The sequence below is a fragment of the Salvia splendens genome, chromosome 19, assembly GCF_004379255.2.
Source record: "Salvia splendens isolate huo1 chromosome 19, SspV2, whole genome shotgun sequence".
Classification (NCBI taxonomy): Eukaryota; Viridiplantae; Streptophyta; class Magnoliopsida; order Lamiales; family Lamiaceae; genus Salvia; species Salvia splendens.
Genome location: NC_056050.1, coordinates 19,664,345 through 19,683,677, shown reverse-complemented (window position 1 = coordinate 19,683,677; position 19,333 = coordinate 19,664,345). Strand labels below are relative to the sequence as shown.

At 38.8% G+C, this 19,333-nt stretch overlaps 2 protein-coding genes across 2 annotated transcripts; both read right to left on the bottom strand.

The window, feature by feature from the left end:
* Positions 1–8,036: 8,036 nt before the first annotated feature.
* Positions 8,037–13,181, bottom strand: LOC121779608 (glutamate receptor 3.2-like). The gene is made up of 6 exons (XM_042176952.1): positions 12,267–13,181; positions 10,612–11,954; positions 10,250–10,527; positions 10,047–10,078; positions 9,569–9,963; positions 8,037–8,724 (listed from the first exon to the last, which is right to left on the bottom strand). Exons 1-6 carry the CDS (start codon positions 12,511–12,513, stop codon positions 8,248–8,250), a joined length of 2,772 nt encoding a protein of 923 aa, XP_042032886.1. The 5' UTR covers positions 12,514–13,181; the 3' UTR covers positions 8,037–8,247.
* A 1,737-nt stretch (positions 13,182–14,918) lies between these two features.
* On the bottom strand, positions 14,919–17,745 carry LOC121780032. Its single transcript, XM_042177551.1, has 2 exons — positions 16,786–17,745; positions 14,919–15,670 (listed from the first exon to the last, which is right to left on the bottom strand). Exons 1-2 carry the CDS (start codon positions 17,386–17,388, stop codon positions 15,308–15,310), a joined length of 966 nt encoding a protein of 321 aa, XP_042033485.1. The 5' UTR covers positions 17,389–17,745; the 3' UTR covers positions 14,919–15,307.
* Between the last annotated feature and the right edge of the window lie 1,588 nt (positions 17,746–19,333).

The window sequence follows — 19,333 nt, the reverse complement described above, 5'->3', positions numbered from 1 at the left end:
GCTTGAAATGAGACACCATAGTACTGTGCTTCCCATGTAGCTTTGTGGTTGTGTTTATCAATGAGTTCAAACATAGAGTTACCTCGATCTCTGGCAACGGTGCACGTATGGGAACAAGGAACTCTCCACATCTGCCACTTCCCACAACTGCACTTTGAATCCATGAACTCAACGTCTTGTCTATTATTGCCCTTTGCCTGTCCCTTTTCAACGCGTGGACGACTTCGAATTTGGTAATGACATAATTCTCGGTCAAGTACTGAACAGTAATGCATTTGCCCCTTCGCAACATTCGCATCAAGTTTGTCCCTAGCCCACGGGGTCAACTGACCTTCGGTATGTTGTATTTCTGTCTTTCTATCTGCCCACCATTCCACTGTTCTCCAAAATGTCAGATCAACCAAAGCTCTAATTGGCAGCTCTCTTATACCTCTCAACACGTTGTTGTAGCTCTCTGACATGTTTGTTGAGGGCACCCCCATCTCAGTTCATCATCGTAACAAAGAGACCAATTCTCTTTTTTGGCTTTGTTGAGCTCGTGTATCGCAACAAGACTTTCCTCCCGTAGTGCACGTCGCCTTCGCATGTACTTGCGTACTTGAGTTGTCACACCCAATGCCCATATCATGCCTTTCGCTTTACCGTCCTTACCCTTAAGTTTTGTCAAGATATTTTTCCTCACATGGATCAAACAAAATTTGTGGTGACATATCGGCGGCTTTTTCCATTCATCAGAACGCATAGCCTTAAGGATTCCTTTATGCCTATCCGAAATGATGCACACCTCCCTTTCGTACTTCACCACATGAATCCTGACATGATCCAAAAACCACTCCTAGCTGTCGCCAGTTTCTTCATCAACAACGGCATATGCAATATGCAGACATTTCTTGTTAGCATCAACACCACAAACAACAAGCAGCTTACCTTTAAATCTTCCTCGAAGGTGAGTCCCGTCTATTGTTAAAACAGGTTGGCACTCCTGGAAAGCATGTATAGCAGGCCCAAGTGCCTAGAACACGTAATAGAAGACTTTAGTACGACCCTGGCTCAACAACTCGTTATGCCTCCACTCAACGATTGTGCCTGGATTCCTATACTGCAGTTCAAGCATGTAGCTTGGCAAATCCCTAAATGACTCCTCCCATCCACCAAACACAATCTCTAAAGCCCTTCTCCGTGCATACCATGCCTTCTTATAACTGATTACCACATGAAATTTGTCATGAACAAAATTTCTTACGGCTGCGGCACTGAACTCGGCATTTTTTAGCAACTGATGGCGAATACACAAAGCAATCATTGGTGATGAAAAGTTAGCATGTCCTCTATCATTACGATGGCCTTCACAACTACGGCGTCCCCGCCACTTCCTAATCTCCCACATATCATCATGGGCCATGTGTGTAACAGAAACTTCCCATCGACATTCATTCGCTTTTTCAGCGTCGGTCTCGCTGATAATAGCTGTCCCATCTTCTGTCCTCCCTGCTGGATATTTGCACACGGCATGCCACCTTCTTAATTTGCTCTCAACCACCCTAAATTGCCGGTGTTGCCTCAGACTCCACATAGTAATAGCAGTCTTCACATGCAGCTTGCTATCAAATTTTGTTCCCCCATTAATCCGATATGGGTGTTTTTCATCCCAGTACATGGTACTGCGTTCATTACCAACTTCAGGTGCCTCAGAAGGACCACTCGGCAGTTTGCAAAAATAGTTCAACCCAGTGTGCACGTATTCTGGAAGTGGTTGTTCACCTTACACGACAGGTTTATACACTACCTCCTCATCACTAGAGTCAGCACCGGAATCATCACTTAAAATATCATCAGACGATGATGACGACAATTCTGGATCATCAAGGTCTCCTCGTACAACATGAACATCAGCATGCTCTTCTACAGTCTCTTGAGTATTCAATCCAACATCAGCAGCATCTGCAACATCTGTTTGCTCATTCATACCGCAATTCATGCTCAAAGGTTCAAACCTCGTAGATGATCCAACACCATGATCAACAATTGGTGGGATGAAGGCATTTCCAACAGACGAATACTCAACAAATAATTCAATATGCCGAATAGAATTTAGAGCCGCATTGAACATAAAAAACGCACTTTGATCACTGTCAACCGCAGTACATACATAACTCGTACCGGTACCCAAGAAACAATGGCTCCAAGATATTTCGATGAAGTGTTGGTTTGAATCTATTCTTATCTTAGCACATATCATTACAACTAATTCAGATAATGAAACACATGAATCCAATACGATGGAAGCTCTCGCACGAGGATGATCATAACAAATGCCCACTTGAGGAAGTTGATATATTCTACCACCCCAATATAAACTCACGAATACTTGCATGATTTCTGCAAAAATATATATACAAACCAACAACAATTAAAGACAGTATTTTTCAATAAACCCTAATATAGTAAGTATACAATAAATTTATCACAAACCCTAATAATATGCAAATAAACAACAAATACGGGAGCAATGTTGAAAGATTGAAGGAAACTTACCTAAATATGAAGGGAATCGCCAAGAAATCGCCAAGGAAATCGCAAGTTTTGTCTTCCTCTCTTTCTCTCGCGTATTCTGCCTATTCTGCCTTGGCTACTGATTTAAGTAAGTTAGAGACGCATGACGCTCATGCGTCGTTGGTGAAATTTAAAAAAAAAAAAAGACGCATGAGGGAGATGCGTCTTTCCCTAAGACGCATGACCCTCATGCGTCGTTAAAAAATAACGGAAAAAAAATAGAGACGCATGACCCTCATGCGTCTTTATGAAAGACGCATAATCGTCATGCGTCTCATTAAAAGGAGACGCATGAGGGTCATGCGTCTCTCCCAAATCCGGAACAAAAAAAAATCCAGTACAAACGAGGAATGATAGTTGTGGTTTAGAACAAAAATAGAAAAAACCCTGTGCGATAAAGTTGCAGCCAAGAAAATCAACCTGACCCTATTGTAATCAGGTAGCGGATATCTTCACTAAACCGCTAAGGTACCAATTCTTCTCAAATGTTGATGTATCCCCTATTCCTTGACCGAATTAAGGGGAAGTGTGATCAGACGGTGTAAAACAAGCATTGCTTCTGTCAACTAAAGTAGGATTGCATCTACAAAAACTATTTCAATCGTGAACCAGCCAACGTGAATATAAAGAAAACAAAATTACAGTAAACTAAGTTGGAAAAACAGGCTTACTTTACTTGAGAAACACAAATCCTCAGTATTTTGCAACAAACATTCAACATCTAGTCACCCCCCAACCCCTAGTGTCATCATAATGGAGGCATTCAGAGGCGGGTAAATCAGTTTTTTTACATCTACTATATTAAAAAAAAGTAATGGCCACCTGTTGGTCTAAGGAGGCCCATTTATCCCTGTTCCCAGAAGTGTTCTCTTCACAATCATGGTTATGTTCTTCTATCAGCAGAAAATGATTAACAGCTTAAGAAGGTGGCACTCTGGGTGTATTGCCTCCTGATGTCTACTACCAACTTAAACATAAAAAATTTATTCTAATAATCCTAATACAGGGTAAATCGGGTTTATAGGGTACTTTACGTTTAAAATAACGTAAATATACCCATTTTGTTATCTCTTCCATATATGAAAAAACGCCACCCACATTGGAGTGTTTATTAGTGAAGACGCCACCCGCATTGGCGTTTTACAATTTAGAACCGTATGTCGTCATATTGTATTGAGATACAGTATTTGTTAAAACACGCCAAGCTGGATGGCGTGTTTTGATAAAAACGCCTTCTCCACTGGCGTGTTTCAATATATAGAGACACGCTTGCGTACTGGCGTTTTTGGTTGGACACGCCAACGAACATGGCGTGTTTTGTTAGACACGCCCATTGTTCCAGTGCTTTCCATCCTTTGGAATAGGGATTCTCGAATTCGTCAGACATTAAAGAAGACAATAATAAAGAAGAAGCTCGTCTTCGGACAAGTGCTGGCCCTCTTTCACCTTAGCTATCCACTGGTCCAAATCCATCCCCTTTTCTAGATAGAAATCGACTGAATCTTGATTCCGGAAGGATTTTACAGTGAATCAAGAGCAACGACAAAAAATACGTGTATGTATACTGTATACTGTATTTCAATACAATACGACGACATACGGTTCTAAATTGTAAAACGCCAATGCGGGTGGCGTCTTCACTAATAAACACGCCAATGTGGGTGGCGTTTTTTCCATATATGGAAGAGATAACAAAATGAGTACATTTACGTTATTTTAAACGTAAAGTACCCTATAAACCCGATTTTCTCCCTAATACAATTAGTGAAAAGATGAAAACATGAACTCCAATCCAGTGTGACACTGTAATAGCTGAAATTCACAAGAGAGAGCAGGCTGGCCATCACCATAGCACACCTGCAATGGAATCAAGACACAAAAGATGGACACCGTGACAAGTCCTAGTGCCTTTTTTCTAAACCCCAATACTTCTACACACTATGCATACTTATTTCTTTTAACAAGATAAGATATTCTCACCTTGACAAACCATAAGGGAAAAAACATCTTTCATGTTCATCTGTCAGAGGTAGTTCCTTGAAACTGCTTGTTCGAGCAATAGTAATATTTGAGAAAGAAAGAAAGAAAGAGAAAATGAAATTAAACTTCCATGAAATTAATGACTCTCTAACCTATTATATGTTAATGGCCACTCTTCTTAAACATCTTTAACAGCTAGAGCTATGATGATACATGAAACGTTAAACCAAAAGAATAGGATAATCTCATCCTTAGAATGGAGGGATCCACCATCAATGATGAAAGAAAGGAAGTTTTCTAAAAAAAAAAGAAATCACCTCCGCGAGTTCTTTCTCCATGTCTAAAAACTCAGAATTCTTCGGGTCATCATTCAATAGTTTGCGTACCTGAGTCATATTAAAGGTGCAAACAGATTATCATATATGCCATATTTGGAACTGGAACAAAGTAATGTTCAATTTTAAGAGAAACCAAAAATCAAAAGTTAACAATAGTTTAAGGAATGAGAAAATTGTTCATAGGCCCGACATAACTAAAAACAAGATAATGAACAAGTGAACACCATACATCACTCCCCCTAATCTGACATAGATACAAAATTAGAAACAAAAAATGAACAAAACAACAATACAAGATCACCTATACTGGATAAGAAATTTACCGAAATGACTTAATAAAAACATTATTGCCTATGCAGTGAGTGATATCATTTCAAAATCAGAGATACAGATTCTCATAAGCTCACCAAAAGGGTAAATTCTTTTGTAGTTCTAGACTCCAATTAACATTCATAAGTGCACTGGACTTTTTTTTTATTCCTGCTTTGGGAGAGACGCATGAGAGTCATGCGTCTCCCTTTAATGAAACGCATGACGGAGATGCGTCTTTCAGTAAGACGCATGAGCGAGATGCGTCGTTTGTTTTTTTTTATTTTTTTAGGAGACGCATTAGCGTCATGCGTCTTAGGAGAAGACGCATCTTCATCATGCGTCGCTTGATTATTTTTTATTTTTTAGACGACGCATGACCATCATGCGTCTTAGGGAGAGACGCATGTGGCTCATGCGTGCTAATTTGCATGATAGCCATTATATATTCAAATCAAGGGCCTAGATCATCAGCCCCGAAATGTCAATACGATAAAAACAACGTCAATAAGGGTATTAAGGTCAATTTACACAAATTAGTTGTAACTAACTTTTGAAAAATATCTCATAACTTTGAAACGCATATAATTTTCTCGATTTAAATTATTTTTTCACACAACATATATCAAATTAAAGATAATTTCATAAGGATTCTAACGAGATCTCACTTGCTTATGCTCCGATGTCAAAATTTGAAAAATATTTCAAAAATTTTCTTAAATTTCGTTAATCGCTTTATATCAATACACGACAGATAATATGTCAATACAATACTTGTACATTGTCAATATGAAATTGTATTGACATTGTCATATCTTTGTGTTGATGTATTTCATACATTGTATTGATATTGTGTTTCTAAACTCTAAATTTGATAGTTGCTATTATCTTTTTAATATTAAAAAATGAAAAATAAAATCACACATGGTAAATTGTAGACCACAAGATTTCTAAAATCATATGGTCTTAAATTAGTTATAGTTAGCAATTAAATGATGAATTAACAATTGATCACTCCCCTCCCCTAAAAGAGAAATACTATTACTGTCTAATTACCTGCTCTAAGAGGAACAAGATGCCACTTCCCTTGGCCATAAGACCATCCACAATAGGCGCCCAGCGACCGCCCAGCCGAGCGCCGGCGCTGGGCGGTTCGCTGGGCGGTCTATTGCAGCCGCCCAGCGGACGATTGGAGAGAGAAACCGCGCAGCGCTGGGCGGTTTCGTGGCGCTGGGCGGTGCGCTGGGCGATCCGCTCGGCGCTATTGCAGCGCCCAGATCGCCCAGCGCGATTTTTTTTTAAATTCGAATTTTTGAAATTCGAATTTAAAAAAAAAAATCAAATATAAAAAAATATTATTTATTTATAAAAATTGTTTTCTATATATAAAAATCAATTTTTATTAAATAAATTTATACTAGAAATTCGTAATAGCCCATATATATTTAATGGGCTTGCGAATTTATGAAACTCATTCTTGGTTGTCTCTCTTTTATAGAGACATCCTTGAATGTTTTATGTTCCACTTTCGATGTGGGACAAACTCATTCTTGGTTGCCTCTATTTTATAGAGGCATCCTTGAATGTTTTATGTTCCACTTTCGATGTGGGACAAACTCATTCAAGGATGTTTCTCTTTTATAGAGAGATATCCATGAATGTTTTATGTTCCACTTTCGATGTGGGACAAACTCATTCAAGGATGTTTCTCTTTTATAGAGAGATATCCTTGAATGTTTTATGTTCCACTTTCGATGTGGGACAATCTCATTCAAGGATGTTTCTCTTTTATAGAGAGATATCCTTGAATGTTTTATGTTCCACTTTCGATGTGGGACAATCTCATTCAAGGATGTTTCTCTTTTATAGAGAGATATCCTTGAATGTTTTATGTTCCACTTTCGATGTGAGACAATCTCATTCAAGGATTTTCTATAAAATTGTATTTTAAATTATGTCATTTTTATTTTTTAAGATTTTAATTATGTCTTTTTTTTATTTTTTAACTTTAAGTTGTAATGTTATTTTAAATTTTCATTTGTAAATTTAATTAATGTAATTTTTTTTAATTATGTAATTTTTTTTAATTATGTACTTTTTAAATTTATTAATATTAGTGAATTTTCCCGTATATGTCTCGTAAATTAAATTTCGTATATTGCGTTATTGTTAATTATTGCATTTTGTATATATTTGTTAATAGTGATGTGGATAGTATGTGGCTAGGCTATGGCTGGGCTATTTGCTTGTTTTGATGATGTGGCAGAAGAATTTTTAGTGCTGATGATGTGGCAGTGGCTAGGCTATGGCTGGGCTATTGCTGGGCTATTTCTATCGTGGATGGCCTAAGTCTCAATGCATTTCCTAAGGAGAATATCTTCCTCTGGGGTCCACATGCCTTTCCTCACTCCCTCCATTGATTCAATTATCCTCCTCTTTCTCTTCTCTTCTCTTCTCTTCTCTTTCTCTCCAACCAATGTTATATAACTTGGAGCACGTGATGAAGAGTGGTAAAGAATTTATGGAGTATCTACCGTATCTGCTCATCCATTTCGGTGTTTATGAGTTGCACATATCATCCCAGACCATTTCCCAATTTCTGGTAACTGCTGAAAACGACTTCGCACTCTCCGTGACGGAATCCATCAACAAATGCCTTTATCGACAATCTATGCGAATCGGTAATGGCTTTGACGGTAAAAATTGTACCAACGATTTTTGGCCGTCAGTAAATTTTACGACGTCATCCATTCGTGTAGATCATACCAGCAGATTTTTGTCCGCCAGTGAAATAATAATGTTTGAAGGACTTATAGATTGTCGAATAATTAAGCTAAGCTAATGAGGTAATTATAATTTTAGCCAAACAAGTAATTATATTACTAAACCATACAACAGTGTAAAATTTTAGATTTTGCATTGAAGCAACGAGTAATAAAGCACCATACATATATACCTATAGGGTTGCATTTTACTTGCTTTCCCTGCATTTTTACTTATTTCCAGTGTAGTTTAGCTAGAGATGAAGCTGTTGTTGGTTTCATACAGTTGAAACAAATTCCAACACTCAACGGAAGTAGCCATTGCCGTTGTGCCCCTCGTCCAATTCTTCCTCCCGAACCTCGTTGCGCGATTGCTGTTCCTCTCTACTACTCCTGGATAGCATTTCAATGTGCTGCTTTCTTTTCATTCTGCCCTTCAACGAGTCTTCCTTCTCATCGACAAAAGACAAGAATCTTCTTATTCGTACGGATGGTGAACTGGCTTGCGTGGAGGATTCTGACAATTTCGGAGAATGCCGCCGGAACTTGCTGCAAATCAAGCACAAATAGATGAAGACAGCAGCTAAGCAGGTGATTCCACATATTAGGAAAAGCCCCCTGAAGCTCTTCAGGTGAAGCTGATCAGTGTTATCAGAGTTTTTCTGACTGCATGTTCTTGTATTCAGCCACCTGTCGTGTATCTTTTGAAGTTCGCCACTCTCCGACAGAGATAAAATTGCAGTGGACATGTCCATAGCTAGAGGAGAGTCTCTTGGAAATGCCTACAAAAGGAAGCATGCACAAACCTTATACGATCTAATCAAATGGGAAAGAACGAGACAAGAAGATTTCCACCATTTATGTTGCGCAAACTTATAACGAAAACAGCTGGTCATACATCCATGTTTGGAGAAGGATCAGACACCAATTACAAGATCACGTATCGATAGCTAAATGACAATTCGAATTCCCAAGATGCTAAACCGTAGATAGAATGTGTATACATACTAGAGCGTTTTCCAGAAACTGTATTCAACTAATGTTTTCACTTCAAAAACCTTCAAACTTAGGAAAAAGTTTCATTCATGTCCTGCTTTACAGAATCTGGTGACAGTTATCAGTCAATTTGCCAGAATCTATATTATCCAATACAAATTGTAAAATGTTCATTAAGCTCTAAGAAACTAGAAAGGTGACTCATAAATCAAATTTTTTTCCAAAATCGAGAGTTTTTGAACTGAAAACTTAAGTTGGGGATCCAAACTATAATGAACCCTTATTTGTATGTGCAGAAGGATCAGAAGATCGCTTCTTTCAGAACTCCGGGCAATATTTTTAGTTAGCAACAAGGAATTAAGTACTAGATCTACAACTTAAATCAATGAAAACAGCCCTAAACCATTTCCATTCTCTTTTTTTTTTCCCAAGTTACCAAATGAATTATTTTGAAAAAGTTCAAGAGAAGTAATTAAATTTTCTCTGCCAATTGTTAACAATCATGTATGCACGGCTCAACCAATTGAAACGGAATGTTTTCTTATATTGACGACAGCTATAAAATGCAGGCTTCCAAGTTGGCATCAGTTAGTGATATCTTTATGTGACATTAAGGTTAGAAATACTCACAAATCCCCAACCGCTTTTTGTGAACTCTTGTCCAACAGTTTGGAACATGCAGTAGTTTGAGAGGAACAAGTCTATGTATGGACGCTCATCCACGACTGCAGCAACTCTTCCTCTGGTAAGTGCTTCTGCATATTCTTCCGGCGAACCGAGAGGGACAAGTCTAGATTTGGCAATGTTGAGCTCGTCGCTTAGATAACTTTCGGCAAAGGACCCCACTTGAAACCCAATATGGTCATTGCTTGTGGTCAAGGACTCAATCCCCCTAATGGATGGGGCTAATTGTTGAACGGTGAGAATCGAAGTCAAGCTTGCAGTGTAGCTTGATGTAATTATCAAGACCACAAAAAGCCAGAGGATTAAAACCATACGACCAAGAGTACTCGTCGTATTTTCTCCTGAAAATGCAAACGTCATCGAATGTCAGTGAAAAAAATTATGCTGCTGCCACGATATTAGCCTAAACACTGTTGATACTTACTGTGTGCAAAAAACATAGTTGAAAAGCCAAACCTGCAAGGTGAAGATAGAAGAATACTGAGTGTTTAAGCTACTAAATCTCATACAAGTAGGAACAGAACAGAAAAATAAATAAACATAGCTTAGAAGCACACTCATCGAGGACTCATGTAAGAAATAGATTGTCTCTCCTGGAGACGATGTTATATTGGCTTATATTCTCACCATAAAATTGTGAGGAACTGTTTCTTTGGAGGACCACGAAATTCGTCATTTATTCTATGTTCGAGGATCCAAATCACCACTGCAACAATGAGGAAAAACGCCGCTGTAACAACCCACATCCAGGGACTGAAAGGGCGCATGAAAGCCCAAGGGCTGGAGTTCATTTTCCTGACTGGCGCCACAACAACCAACCCTGACTCTATGTAAGGCTGAGTGAAGTCTACTATCTTGGTACGGTTGGTAACGATTGCTATATCCCCAACGACTGCATCAAAGTCCTGTACAGAAGCAGTTGTGGCACACAATTCAAGTTCAATTTCGAGGATTCACTACAGCTAACATCAGTTACAGACTACACTTACATTGGACGTGATCAGCCTCACGAGCTCTGCATAATTAGGATTCTTGTGTCCATCCCCATATAAGACAAACTTATGAGGGACCGCATATGAAAGCAAGTTTATGGCAGCAAGGAATACATCTATGCAATATCCACGAATCTCATTGGCTTTTTCATCCTCCGAGACAAAAGCTTTGTAACTGACCCTGTTTGGAATTCCAATTCTTAACTGCCTCCCATTATGTGGGAAAACCCACCCTCGTGGCTTGTCCACTGTTTGCCCTGGCCACACCGTGAGGTCCAATTGTTGACTAGAACTTGAACGATTACGTTCTTTGGTGTAAAGAACCTCTGGAGGCACAACCGAAAGGCCAGAATAGTTAGACCAGTAACCTATTAGCTTGTAACTCCTCCCAACAACATTAAGTATATCAAATGCAGGATGTATCATGGATTTATTATCTGTATCAAAGGCAATCGGACCAGTTAAACCTGTCATATTGGTATGTAATATGTTATGAAGCAGTTGACTGCCTCCATCAAATGTGCTTAATGCTCCAAGGTTTAGGGTCCCTCCTCCCAAATGACTCAAGTGTGAGTCATTTGAGAAAGAGATGGTGCCACCATTGTCCAGCAACATTTTTACCGCATTAGCAACCATCCAAACAGTATCATAAGCATATAAGCCATAAGGATTGAAGCCAATAGAACCATTGCTTAATGTTTTCCACCTAGACAAGAATTCACTTTTCCTCTTAGAATCTACAGTGTGGGGCCGGAGTGTGAGCGCTCCTTGAATGGATTTAGCGGCTTCTCCGGAAACAGGCCTCGAATCCAACACAGTGGACATCCAAGCAGTAGCAATCCAAACATATCCCTTTCCCATCATGCCAAGTTTATTGGCCAGATCAAAAACTTGAAGTCCAATTATAGAATAGGCATGCACAACAATCACTCGGGACTCCATCACTGAAACCTCAATTAGCGCATCCCTGATCTCTCTGCGAGTTGCTAAGGCCTCCGGCGGAAGCACTGCTTTGTAAGAGATTTTGCAACGCCTCTCGGCAAGCTTATCCCCTAGAGCTATAATACTTCCACGGCTCTGCTCATCATCCGTATATATAGTTACCACCTCTCTGTAACCAAAGTAACTAACCATATCGGCTATGGCTGTCATTTGGAAAAGATCATTTGGTGCTGTTTGTATGAAGTAGGGGTATTGAAGCGATGAAAGGCTGGGGTCCAACGCTGTAAATGACAACATTGGCACATGGAGTTCGTTTGCAAGATGCGATAGAATATGTGCCATCCCAGAGGTTTGTGGTCCAATAATTGCAACCTTATTAGTCTCCATGTACTCCAGTCCTGTGTTTAGATTCATAGTATAATCTTATCTCCGTTATACACTAAAAAAATCTCATTGCAAGAACATAAGAGTAACATTAATTAACTCATAAACAATAAGGTAAACACGCTTTCAACCACATTCATAGAAACTCAAACACACATACTCAGACCAACACAAGCGCATCAATATATGTGGATTGAACATAAGAAAAACATTAATATACTCATATTCAGCAAGAATAATAAAGCAAAAACGATTTCATGCACAAATAGTTCATAGATATTCAGATAAACATACTCACACAAACACACCCTTATCCATATATGTACCTCCAATAATACCAAGGAAGCCACTGAAATTTGAATCATGATATGAAAGAACAAGTTTTCTTCCTCCAAGAATGGTAGGGTCTGAATTGACATCTTCAACAGCAGCCTCAATTCCAATCTTTGACACCCCCCCATTTATAGTATTGAACGAGAAAATGGCACCTATATTCACATCATCCGGATTCGATTCCTCCTCTGAAAACCCCCCAACACAAAGCAGAGCCAAAAGCAAAACCCACAAATTCATCTTCAGTGGTATAAAGCCAAATAACTACCAAGCCTAAAATGGAGTCATCATAACAAACCACAAAAAACAAGTACCAAAATTCAAGAATTTAGTTTGGAAAAGCATGTTAGGCCCATTCCACCCAACACAAAGAACTAACTTTTGAGATGGAAATGGAGGAATAATTGACACCGTTTATAGCTATTTATAATCCTCAAACGGGGGCCATGGCATAGCTAAAATTAGATTCTTCAGAAGTCAGAAACAATCCACAAAATCACTTTTTTATACAAAAAGGAGGAGCAAGGCTCTACACGAAGAAAAGCATAAACAGAAGCAGAGCGAAAAGAGCATGTGTTTCGACGGGAAAAGGAGAGAATTGGCACATGCTGATGCGGTGAAGAGTGGGATTTGAGTTAATTTTGTTAAATTTGGAGAGATTGATAGATTTTGGTGTGCAACTAAACTGACACTTCAACTTTTGGCCGCGGGTGCTGCGCGCTCTCATCGCTGATGCATTCCCAACTCCCACCAAAAATTTGTCTGTCATCATTCCAGTTCCACTTCTTTGCAAGGGAATGATGAATCATCAACCATCCATTTTTTCAGCGAATACCGGATTTTTTTTCTTTCCTTCGTTCTTTCTTTTTGTTTAAGCACGTTTCTTTTTTTCTATTTTAGGCGTTTTCACCATTTCATTCATTAATTTTTAAATGTAAATTAATAGGAGGGATCACCTAAAACAAATCCCAAGACTATCTTCATGGGCGACGCTCACCCAACCCAACCCCAATCAACATTTTAATAAAATATTTATTTCTCTATCCTCTACATACACAACCCTCCCTCAATTCAACACACATCAACTTTTTTACTTCCATCAGTGACCCCAACCCAATCCAATTAAATATTTTTTTCATATATTTTATATTAATATTTTAATTTATAATTAATTTATATATATTAAATAATGTCTAAAAATTATAATAAAAAAGTATATGATTCAAATTTAAAACAGAAAATATTAGATATTCAAATAATTAAAGCACAATATAATAATAAATTACACACATTAAAACATACAAGGCGATAATAGAAATAAACAAACCAAAATACAAATGAAGAGTGAAAAAAAAACTAGCTTAAACAAGATAAACATTAGTACATATTTAATTGTTTGTGCCAAATTTAATCCAAATGTGCTCAATCAAATCTTAGTGGGATATATATAGAAAAAATGAAGCACAATCAAAAAGTAGCAAATAATAAAGAAATAATAAAAAATATAAGTAATTAAAATAAAAAAAGTACAATAAAAGATATATAAGTAATTGAATAAAATAATACTAACAAATTAAAGTAGTAAATGAAAATTAAAATTAATTAAATATCCCACATCCAACAAGAAGATGACATGTGTCCTTGACTCCCACTTTTTGCCAAGGGCGGCAGGGTGACATTGAAATGGGAGGGTTGGGCCATTGAATTTCATTTATAATTATTTTTATTTATTGCTTTTTTGTCTTATATGGGTGACATTGGTAACATAGTCACCAATGGAAGTAGTCTAAATAACACTCACAACAAAATATGACCCCACCATCACTTATTAAAATGCTCATGTTTAAAAGATTATTTTATTTTGTTATGAGTTTATTTTAGGATTTGTTTTAGGATTTTGTTTTAGGTGATCCCTTCTAGAAATTTTATGAGTATTATTTTTTAATTAATAAAAATATCTTTCACAATTGTACTTTTGATAATAATGGTCATCGTGAATATCTTTTTTACTACCTCCGTTCCATAATAAGAGTCACATTTTGTCACATTCAGTCCGTCCCACGATAAAAGTCAATTTCACTTTCACCATAAATTATAAGTAGACCCCACATTCTACCAACTTATTCCACTCACATTTTATTATAAAACTAATATATGTAAGTGTACCTATAATCCATTAACTTATTCAATTCATTTTTCTTTACATTTCTTAATTCATTTTTCTTTACATTTCTTAAAATTCATGCTCACACCAAATGTGACTCCTATTGTGGAACGAATATAGTATATAATATTTTAAAAGTGTTTGCATTTTTTAAATTGCTAATATTGCTAATATAAAAATACATTTATTCATGAAAATTTTAAATCATACCAAAATTCAGTCCAAATTGGTCTACTATGTCCTTCCAGTATGGACCAAAAACAATATTTGATCACATATGAGAAGGTAGAAAACGCAGCACCAATAAGTAAAACGTTTTAGTAATTAAACTGCACTTTGACATACCATAATAACAAGTTGCATATGAAAATGACAACACCCTTGGAATCTAGTCATTAGTTATACAGAAAAAAAAATTGCATTATTTCAATAACAAACTGCATATGATAATGACAACACGCTAAGAACCAAGGTTTATTAGTAATCACAGAAAAAAAATTGCATTTGCAACAATTAATCCATTACCCAAGAATTCTGTTTTGACTTCAACAAAAGCAATAGAATGAAAAGAAATTTAAGATCAAATTAAACTGAAAAGAAATTCTTACTCTTTAAGGGATTACAAGCATGAAAATCTCAAGTGGCCTTTGCAGAGCTTCATTTGGAACCCACGCAATATTATAATGTCTACATATAACTGAGAACCTGGAAACCGAGTCTCGTCAGAGGCCGTTCAAAGGCATAACATCTGTTCGTACTGCATGACTCGATCGATTGCTTATCACCGCGCACATGTTCTATGTTAGTGCATCAGGCTTGCTCAATCACTGTTAATTCTTGTGCGAATTGGTAGAGGGACAAATGAAGATTTCAGTCTGTTTTCGTGCAGTGTGCATCTGTTCCGTGCTGTGTGCATTGCCGGTAGCCCATTGTGCGAAGGAACTCCCGTATCTCACGTGCACTACTGTTGCTCGCTTGTAATAAACGCTCGTCTTCTTCATATATCAGGTATGGTGCTTCACTCTTCTTTCTTGATAGTAATTTTGAAGCGCCCTTTAGGACGTGATACTCCCAGCCCTGAACGTCTATTTTAAGCAAGAGGACATGCTCAGACTCTCGGATTATATCATCGAGAGGAATGGACCTCAGTTGAAGTGCAATCTCTTCATTGGACTTGAACGCCATCTTGGCACCCGCGGCTGAGACTGCACTGTTGTCAAGCCTACCAACCAACTAATAATTTACATGTAGACAAGAAGAATGTGATTATCAGCAATCAAAGACCACCGAAAACTAGGACTGACACATGAATGAAGAAAACTTTATATATACAATTTTCAGACTTAAAACATGAATAGGACAACATTCAGTAAGAAAATTATGACTTCTATATACAAAAGAAACAGCTGATGAGGGAAAACAACACAATTGAAACAGATAGGCAGAGGCGCCTTAATACCAAACTGAAGGAAAAATGAAGCCTAATCAGTGTTGTAAGAAATCCCCCTAGCTCAAATATAGTCCCCTCTAAGCCACAAGATGAGCTCCTGATATAGGGATCCCTGCTTTTCTCCCGAGCACCTAACCCTAGTTTGGCGCCTGACCACGCCGTGGTGTGCTACTAGCTATGTAGTTTCTCACGTCTTTGCCAGAATTGATCTTAGAACTATTTAATACTACTACAAGAGAGTGCAAGACTGTCATAACTGGCGCCATGAGCCCAACCAATCAGGATTATTGGTCACCACCAAACACAAGGATATGTTTCTCTTAATAACAAAGCCATAAGAAACTAAGATTCAAATTAGAGACCACCATTGACAGAGACCCTATAACTAAACCCATGTCTCTCACTTTCTTGCTTCCATCTCCACCACACTATATTCTGAACATGCTATGCCAGGAAAAGGATTCACTTTGCTACCATGCCATCTATCTCTTAGCATTCAGTCATAGGAGCCATATCTAATCTATCGAGCACAGAGTACAACACAATGTAGAGCATCGACAGTCAACACCATAACGAAGGATTGAGCATACATAAAAATCTAACGTGAGACAAGCTTAACATATCAAACAAAAACTGCCAAGAACATAGATATTCTACAGTTCCCCATAAGAAGGTACACCGGCTCAACCTCGTAATTACATAGCAACTTCCTAGAAAATTCAAAAACCTACTAAATCTCACAACTTCAGCATATGAAATACACACAAGAATAGCGTTAATTACCAATCTAATCCATTCTTAATCCAGAACAAGCTAGCTCTAAATCCAAAGCCTACTGTTACAAAAGCAAACAAACACATTTGATAATTAGAAGAAGAAATACACGTAGAATAAATACCTTGTGGAACGTGATATTGCGGGAGTGATCAGATGCAGCGGCTTCAAACAGCTCAACGAAATCCCCAACTCTATTGAAATAAATCCCCTCACAAAGCCTCTGCAAATTTTCAAAAACAGGCTCGAACGCCACCACTTTAAACCCCATCACGGCAGCGGCAAAGCTGGCCATCCCCACATTAGCCCCAACGTCGACGAAAATCCCCTGCCTATTGCGCGCCTTCATCTCGCCGAGAAGCTCCTGCACGGTGGCTGATATGTCGGGGCGGCGGAAGGGCTTCCCCTTGAGGATGCGGACGATGTTTTTGTGGGGCTTGTCGGGCAGGGTTCCGAAGTCGGAGAGCGAGTAGAGGAAGGGGAACTTGAGGCCCTCCACGGTGTTGGCCACCACGGGGTGAGCCTGCGGGGCGGCGAGGCAGTCGAAGGGCTTGATAGCTCGGTTTGAGAGGGAGTGGTTGGGGGATTTGGGGTTGGGGTTTCGGGTGGGGGTTTGGGAGGAGAGGTAGAGGAATGTGAGGAGGACGAGGGAGGTGGAGATGAAGAGGAGGAGGTTTTTGGGGGTTAGGATTTTGGTGGACTGGGTTCGTCTCGACGCATTCGCCATGAATTGGATCTTGCGCAATCAAACTGGAATCTAATCAATTCGATAGCAGTATCCTCCTAATCTAATCTCAATTCGGTAAAAACAGAGAACCGGATCATGAACTACACTACTCAATTAATTGCGGGGAAAGCTCAAGTAATTGAAATGTAGTCGATCTCAGGAGATGCCGCAGTCTAGCTCAGTGATTTTCTGTTCGTGATTCAAATCAAGCTTCGAAATGGATTATTCATTCCTTTTTTTTCTTTTTTCATTTAATAAAAAAATACTAGTGCTATTTAGAATTTTATGTAGTTGAAGAAGATGATTTGGGGATTTGATCACATTGAACCAAAATCATTTTTAAAAAACGGATCGTGAATTTAGTTGAGAAAGTATCAAACTATCAAATATGTTTCAATTATGTACATGATATACACTTTCAAAGGTTCATTGGATTATGTATAGGCTATAGCCACAACCTCATTATACAAGCATGGTCAAGTGATTTTAAATTTTGACCCTTTGTGCAGTGGCTCAGATCGGCATCTATAGTGTTCTAGGGGTTTTAGAGCATCCGCATCGGTGCTTGATGCGGAGGACGGCGTCCGTGCCGCTAGCGCGGCAATCCCCCTGTCCGCCACTGAGTTCTTGCCGACGGCACGGTGCTGCTCGATGCATCGAGCACGTCCATGCCGTTGAGCAAGGCGACGTGGCGCGTTTCTATTCGCCAATGACTTAGCCGTTGGATTTTCTATTTTTGAAAAAAAAATAAAAAATAATACCAAAAATTTTATAAAAAAAAATTCAGATTCCCAAAAATATAGTTGTATTACTACCGTTTTTTTGAATTTTTTTTATTTTTTTAAAATTTTTTTAATTCCAAAATCATCTATAAATACACACATTCATCATCCATTTTTCACATCAAATTATCTCTCATTCATATTTTTTCATACAACTCATCTACATCTTCCTCTCTCACTCAAATTCTCTCTAAATTCAAAAATGGATTTCAACGATATCATTGCGGAAGCGGAGCGCGAAGAACAAGAATACTATGAACTATCGTGCCACCTATGAAGCCTATGTCGCCGCCGTTACCCCCACCCCTCCTCCTCGACCAACTAGATCAAATCGCCTATACATCCCTCATGACCTGAAGGGAGCCCACGAAAGGGTCGTTGCCGATTATTTTTCCGACCAGCCGCGATTTCCGGAAGACTACTTCCGGCGCCGTTTTCGAATGTCAAAACGGTTGTTTATGCGTATTGTCAACACATTGTCCACCCGTGTTGAATACTTTCAATCACGTAAAGACGCAACTGGTCGGTAAAGTCTCTCGGCGTTGCAGAAGTGTACTTGTGCCCTCCGACAACTTGCTACTGGGAAAACGGCTGACCTCTTCGACGAGTATGTGCATGTGGGTGAGTCAACTGGAATCCTATGCCTCAAAAATTTTTGCGACGACGTTCGTTATGCTTTTGGTGAGGAATTCCTTCGGGCACCCACCACCGAAGATTGTCAACGGTTACTTCATCTTCACGAAACAGTCCACGGTTTTCCCGGTATGCTTGGCAGCATTGACTGCATGCATTGGAAGTAGAAGAATTGTCCGAATGCTTGGAGGGGGCAACACTTAAGCGGCCACAAATGCGGCGGCCCAACGCTTATCCTTGAACGTGCTCTATTCTTCGGTGTTGCCGGATCCAACAACGACTTGAACGTGCTCTATTCTTCACCACTCTTCAATGATGTTTTGAATGGTGTAGCACCGGTGATCGACTTCACCGTCAACGGAAATGCATACCACATGGGTTACTATCTCTCCGATGGTATCTACCAAAGGTGATCGACTTTCATGAAGATGCTCAACAATTCGCAAGACCCGAGACGGGTTCTTTTATTCGCAGCGTCAAGAGTCTGCTCGGAAAGACGTCAAAAGAGTTTTTGGGGTCCTTCAAGGCCG

Excerpts from the sequence above, each read along its gene's own strand:
- LOC121779608 (XM_042176952.1), bottom strand. The coding sequence starts at position 12,513 with ATGAATTTGTGGGTTTTGCTTTTGGCTCTGCTTTGTGTTGGGGGGTTT. Across the intron at positions 9,964-10,046 it reads AACTATGTTTTTTGCACACA|GAGAAAATACGACGAGTACT; the intron begins GTAAGTATCAAC and ends TTGCATTTTCAG. Across the intron at positions 8,725-9,568 it reads CAAAAAGCGGTTGGGGATTT|GCATTTCCAAGAGACTCTCC; the intron begins GTGAGTATTTCT and ends TTCCTTTTGTAG.
- LOC121780032 (XM_042177551.1), bottom strand. The coding sequence starts at position 17,388 with ATGGCGAATGCGTCGAGACGAACCCAGTCCACCAAAATCCTAACCCCC. Across the intron at positions 15,671-16,785 it reads GCAATATCACGTTCCACAAG|TTGGTTGGTAGGCTTGACAA; the intron begins GTATTTATTCTA and ends GTAAATTATTAG.